Source organism: Gossypium arboreum, chromosome 4 (genome assembly GCF_025698485.1).
Source record: "Gossypium arboreum isolate Shixiya-1 chromosome 4, ASM2569848v2, whole genome shotgun sequence".
Classification (NCBI taxonomy): domain Eukaryota; kingdom Viridiplantae; phylum Streptophyta; class Magnoliopsida; order Malvales; family Malvaceae; genus Gossypium; species Gossypium arboreum.
This window is the reverse complement of record NC_069073.1, coordinates 96999146-97005133: the sequence shown is the minus strand read 5'-3', so window position 1 is coordinate 97005133 and position 5988 is coordinate 96999146. Positions and strand designations below refer to the sequence as shown.

Genomic DNA, 5988 nt, shown 5'->3' with positions numbered 1-5988 from the left:
CGATTCTCAATTTTTTTTCTAAACCCATCTCGTTCTTATTTTTCATTTGATAACCCATACCTCAATTGCTTTATATCCTTTTCTAATCCCCCGTTGAATTACTTTCATTATTTTTCTCACTTAGCATTCAAATTGGTTGATTGGTTACCCAAAAATTGACGAAAAAAGAGGGGTTCAAACTTGTGCAGCGATTTGCTTAAAGTTTTTAGGAGGAATCGAATTTAATTTCTCTATTGACTTAAGGTAATCCTAAATTTTATATCACAAATTATTTTATGTTATTTCCTATTTTTTTCTTAATTACTTTATTATAATTACATTTGACAAATAATATGATTACTATTATTTTACTAATATTTTTTTAGTGTTTTTTTTTAGTGATTATAATGTTAAATCTTGTCAAACTTGAATTTGCCGCCCTAGAAATCTCAAGCAAAAATTATTTGTAATGGGTGTTAGATGCTGAAATTCACCTAGATGCTAAAGGTCTAGGGAATACTATAGTAGAAAATAAAGAAGCATCTAACCAAGACAAGGCAAAAGCAATGATTTTTATCCGCCATCATCTACATGAAGGATTAAAAGTGGAATATCTCACTGTGAAAGACCCTTTTGAGTTGTGGAAAATTTTGAAAGAAAGATTTGACCATTAGAAAATGGTGATCCTCCCTAAAGCTCGTTATGATTGGATGCACTTACGGCTACAAGATTTTAAGACTGTAAGTGAATACAATTCAGAACTTTTCAAAATTAGTTCTCAACTGAAATTATGTGGAGAGAGCATAACTGATAAGGATTTGTTAGAGAAATCTTTTTCAACCTTTCATGCTACTAATGTGCTCCTGCAGCAGCAATACCGTGAAAAAGGTTTTAAAAAATATTCTGAATTGGTTTCATGTCTTTTAGTGGCTGAACAAAATAATGAGTTGTTGATGAAAAATCATGGAATTCGTCCCACTGGTACTGCACCACTCCCTGAAGTGAATGTTGCAGTACACAGTAAATATGGAAATGAAAAATATAAAGGTTGCGATCGTGGTCATGATCATGGACGTAATTGGGGACGTGGTCGAGGATGTACTAGTAACCACTATCATGGTGTTCATAATAGTGGTATTTCTAATCACCAGGAAAAGAATAGCAATGAAGGTCAAGAAAGAAGTGGTCAAAATAATCCTTCAAAGGTTATTGAAAATTTATATTACTGATGTGGTATGAGGGGACATTGGGCACGTACTTGTCGTATGCCTGAACATTTAGTGAAGCTTTATCAAGCATCTATTAAAGGGAAGAAAAATAATATTGAGACAAATTTTATATCCAAAAATGATGAAATGGAAGCAAAAAAAGAAGGTGATGTAATTCATGGCCTTAATGATATAACTCACCTTGATGTGATAGATTTCTTAGAAAATCATTAGAAAAGTTGGTGTTATTTTAGCATTTTATATTGTTTTTAAGTATGTTTCATTTTCTTGCATAAGGAATAAGTTGGTGTTACTATGTTATTTTAAATATGTTCATTTTCTTGATTCAAAAAAAAAGTATGTTTATTTATTTACTTATTTTGCAAGTTATACACATTAAATAAATATTTGCAACGTTTCTAATGTTATATTTTATTTATTTTTTGAAGAACATGAATGATCAACAAAATTTTGTTGGATCCAAAATCAATGGAGACATATGTCTTGTTAATAGTGCTACAACACATACGATACTCAAAGAGAAAAAATATTTTTCTCATTTAATAATAAGTGATGCTCATATTGATACAATCTTGGGTAGTTCAAAATTTATTGAAGGCTCCGGAAGAGCAATTTTATTATTACCTAAAGGTACAAAATTTGTCATTGATGATGCTTTATTTTTCACTACGTTTCAAAGAAATTTATTGAGTTTTAAAGATATTCGTATCAATGGCTATCATATTAAAACTATGAATGAGAAAAATATTGAATATCTATATATTACAAATATTGAATGTGGAAAGAAATGTGTTTTGGAAAGGCTACCTACTTTTTCATCATGTTTATATTATACACATATTAGTGCAATTGAGGTACATGTTACTACAAACCAGAAGTTTGTAGAACCACATACTTTTACTATTTGGCATGACCGGCCTGGATCTATTATGATGCAAAAAATAATTGAGAATTCAATTGGGCACCCATTAAAGAACCAAAAGATGCTTGAATTCAAATATTTCTTTTGTGATACTTGTTCTCAAGGTAAACTGATTATTAGACCATCACCAGCTAAAGTTGGGATTGAATCTCCTGCATTTCTGAAATGTATTCAAGGTGATATATGTGGGTCTATTCATCCACCATGTAGACCATTTAGATATTTTATGGTATTAATAGATGCATCTAGTAGATGGTCACATGTATGTTTATTATCGACTCGCAACTTGGCGTTTGCAAGACTACTTGCTCAAATAATTCGATTAAGAGCACAATTTCCAGATTATGCAATAAAAACTATTCGTCTTGATAATGCTGGTGAGTTTACATCTCAAGCTTTCAATGATTATTGCAAGTCAATTGGGATAAAATTTGAACATCCTGTAGCTCATGTTCACACACAAAACGGTTTAGCTGAATCGTTTATCAAACGCCTCCAACTAATAGCTAGGCCATTACTTATGAGAACAAAGCTCCCTATTATAGCTTGGGGACATGCTATTTTGCATGTAGCAGCACTTATGCGCATCAGGCCAACAAGTTATAATAAATACTCCCTATTGCAATTGGCTTTTGGTCAGGAGCCAAATATTTTCCATCTTAGAATTTTTGGATGTGTAGTATATGTTCCAATTGCTCCACCACAACGAACAAAGATGGGTCATCAGAGGAGGTTGGGAATATATGTTGGCTATGAATCTCATTTTATAATTAAGTATGTTGAACCATTAACTGGAGATTTATTTACTGCACGATTTGTTGATTGTCACTTTAATGAAACAATATTCTCAACATTAGGGGGAGAGAAAATACAGCTAGTAAAAGAAATTACATGGAATGGATCATCATTATCTCAATTAGATCCTCGTACAAGTCAATATGAACAAGAAGTTCAAAGGATCATACATTTGCAAAACATCGCCAATCAACTGCCAGATTCATTTACTGACCTAAAGAGAATTACAAAATCTCACAAGCCAGCTGAAAATGCTCCAATACGAATTGATATCCCAATAGGGCAAACTGTTAGTGCAAAAGAAAGTAATTCATGTCTGAAGCATGGAAGACCAGTTGGTTCCAAAGATAAAAATCCTCGTAAAAGGAAAAGAGAAAATACTCAAAGTGATTATATTATGGAGACAAATTCCCAAGAAGATGCCAAAGATATAACTAATTATAATCATAAAACCCCAGAAGGGATTTAGGTACCTAAAAATAATGATAACCAAGAGATCTCGATAAGTTATGTTACTTCGGGGGAAAAATAGAACCGAAAAATATAGTTGTTGAGAACAATTTTGCAGATAATGTTGCTATTGAAGTAGAAAAAGAAAATGATGATCCTGAGCCTAAATCTATTGATTAATGTAGAAATAGAAAAGATTGGTCAAAATGGAAAGATGCAATTTAAGTAGAATTAAATTCACTTTCTAAACGTGAGGTTTTTGGACCTGTAATCCAAACACCTAAAGGCGTAAAGCCGGTAGGATATAGATGGGTAGTTTTGCAAAAACGAAATAAAAAAAATGAAGCCGTAAGATATAAAGCACGGCTTGTAGCACAAGGATTTTCGCAAAGGCCCGACATTAATTATGAAGAGACATATTCTCCTGTAGTGGATGCAATTACGTTTAGATATCTTATTAGTCTAGCAATACGTGAAAAACTTGACATGTATCTAATGGATGTTGCTACAGCCTATTTGTATGGCACACTTGATAGTGAAATTTATATGAAAATCCTTGAAGGATTTAAGATCCCTGAAGGATATAGCGTTTCTCGGAAAAATTGTTCGATCAGATTAAAGAAAAGTTTATATGGATTAAAACAATTTGAACGTATGTGATACAATCATCTTAGTGAATACTTGTTAAAAGAATGTTACAAAAACGATCCAATTTGTCTATGTGTCTTTATAAAAAGGTTTAGATAATTTTTTTTATAATTGCTGTTTATGTTGATGATCTAAATATTATTGGAACTTTTGAAGAGCTCTAAAATACAGTAAATTGTTTAAAGAAAGAATTTGAGATGAAAGATCTTGGAAAAAAAAAGTTTTGTCTTGACTTACAAATCGAGCATTTAAAAGATGGAATTTATGTTCATCAATCAACTTATATGAAAAAGGTATTAAAGAAATTTTACATAGATAAAACACATAGATAAAACACACCCATTAAGTACTTCGATGACTGTACAATCGTTAAATGTGAATAAAGATCAATTTTGTCCTTCCAAGGATGGTGAAGAGTTTCTTGGTCCTGAAGTACCATATTTAAGTGTTATAAGGGCATTGATGTATCTTGCAAATAACACAAGACCTGATATAGCTTTCGTTGTAAACTTGTTAGCAAGATTCAGTTCTTCTCCAACACCTAGACATTGGAATAGAATTAAACATGTATTTAGATATCTGAGAGGGACTATTGATATGGGGTTATTTTATTCAAATGATTCAAAATCCCTATTAGTTGGCTATGTTGATGCTGGATACTTATCAGATCCACATAAAGGTCGATCTCAAATAGGATATTTATTTACATGTGGGGATACTATCATATCATGGCGTTCAACAAAGCAAACATTAGCTGTTGCTTCTTCAAGTCATGCAAAAATAATTGCAATGCATAAGGCAAGTCGAGAGTGTGTTTGGCTAAGGTTATTGACCCAACATATCCAGATGGTATGTAATTTGTCTTTAGAGGAAAAGATGCCAACTATCTTATATGAAGATAATGCAGCATGTATAGCTCAATTGAAGGGTAGGTATATCAAAGGTGACAGAACGAAACATATCTCACCAAAATTATTCTTCACCCATGATCTTGAGAAAAGAGGTGATATAAATTTTCAACAAATTCGTTTTAGTGAGAATTTAGCAGATCTTTTTACTAAGGCATTGCCAACTTCAACATTTGAAAGACTAATACACAAGATTGGAATGCGTCGACTCAAAGATGTAATGTAATGTTGCCATCAAGGGGAGTCTAAAAACAAGTAGTACTCTTTTCCTTTAATCAAGGTTTTGTCACATTGACTTTTCCTGGTAAAAGTTTTTAACAAGGTAGCTTGTAATAGAAGATTGTGTACTCTTTTTCCTTCATTAGGTTTTTTATCCCACAGGGTTTTTCCTAATAAAGTTTTAACGAGGCACATTATCTGTCAATGGACATCCAAGTGGGAGTGTTATGAATATCTTATTAAGTGGATGTCCATCATGTTAAAGATAAAGTTTTGATATACTTTAAATTCTAATAGTTATTAGAATTAGATCTCTATTTCTTTTATACTTCTTATCCCTATAAATAGAGACTCTGATGAAGTATTGTAATCATCCCTTTTTTTATCAATAAAGTTCATTCTCTATTCATTCTCTATTGCTTTCATATTTTCTTTGTTCTTTATTCTCTCCATTTTTTTATTTTATAACAAAGGACGATTTTTCACTATTTTTATTAAAAGTTAACTTTAATCCCACATTGATTAGGAAATACTCTTATATATTATATTTATCTTATAAATAAGTGATAATTTCTTCACTATTTTCATTGAAAAGGTAATTTTATCCCACATTGAGTAAAAATTCTCTTCTAACTTACTTCTTCACTATTTTTATTAAAAATTAATTTTAATCTTTTAAAAAAGTTAATTTTCATCCTACCTTGGTGAGAGAACACTTTCATGCTTACGCTTATCTTATAAATCAGTGTAAATTTCTTCATTATTTTTATTAAAAGTTGATTTTTAATCACATGTTGACTAGACAGCACTCTCATATATCACATTTACTTTATAAATA

General features: G+C 31.1%; 1 protein-coding gene across 1 annotated transcript; it reads left to right on the top strand.

Annotated features, from left to right (window-relative positions):
- Positions 1–656: 656 nt before the first annotated feature.
- Positions 657–1208, top strand: LOC108458846 (uncharacterized). The gene has a single exon (XM_017758242.1). The coding sequence runs from the start codon at positions 657–659 to the stop codon at positions 1206–1208; it is 552 nt and encodes a 183-aa protein (XP_017613731.1).
- The last annotated feature ends 4780 nt before the right edge of the window (positions 1209–5988 follow it).

Bases quoted from the DNA above. Each gene is read 5' to 3' on its own strand.
- LOC108458846 (XM_017758242.1), top strand. From the start codon at position 657: ATGGTGATCCTCCCTAAAGCTCGTTATGATTGGATGCACTTACGGCTA.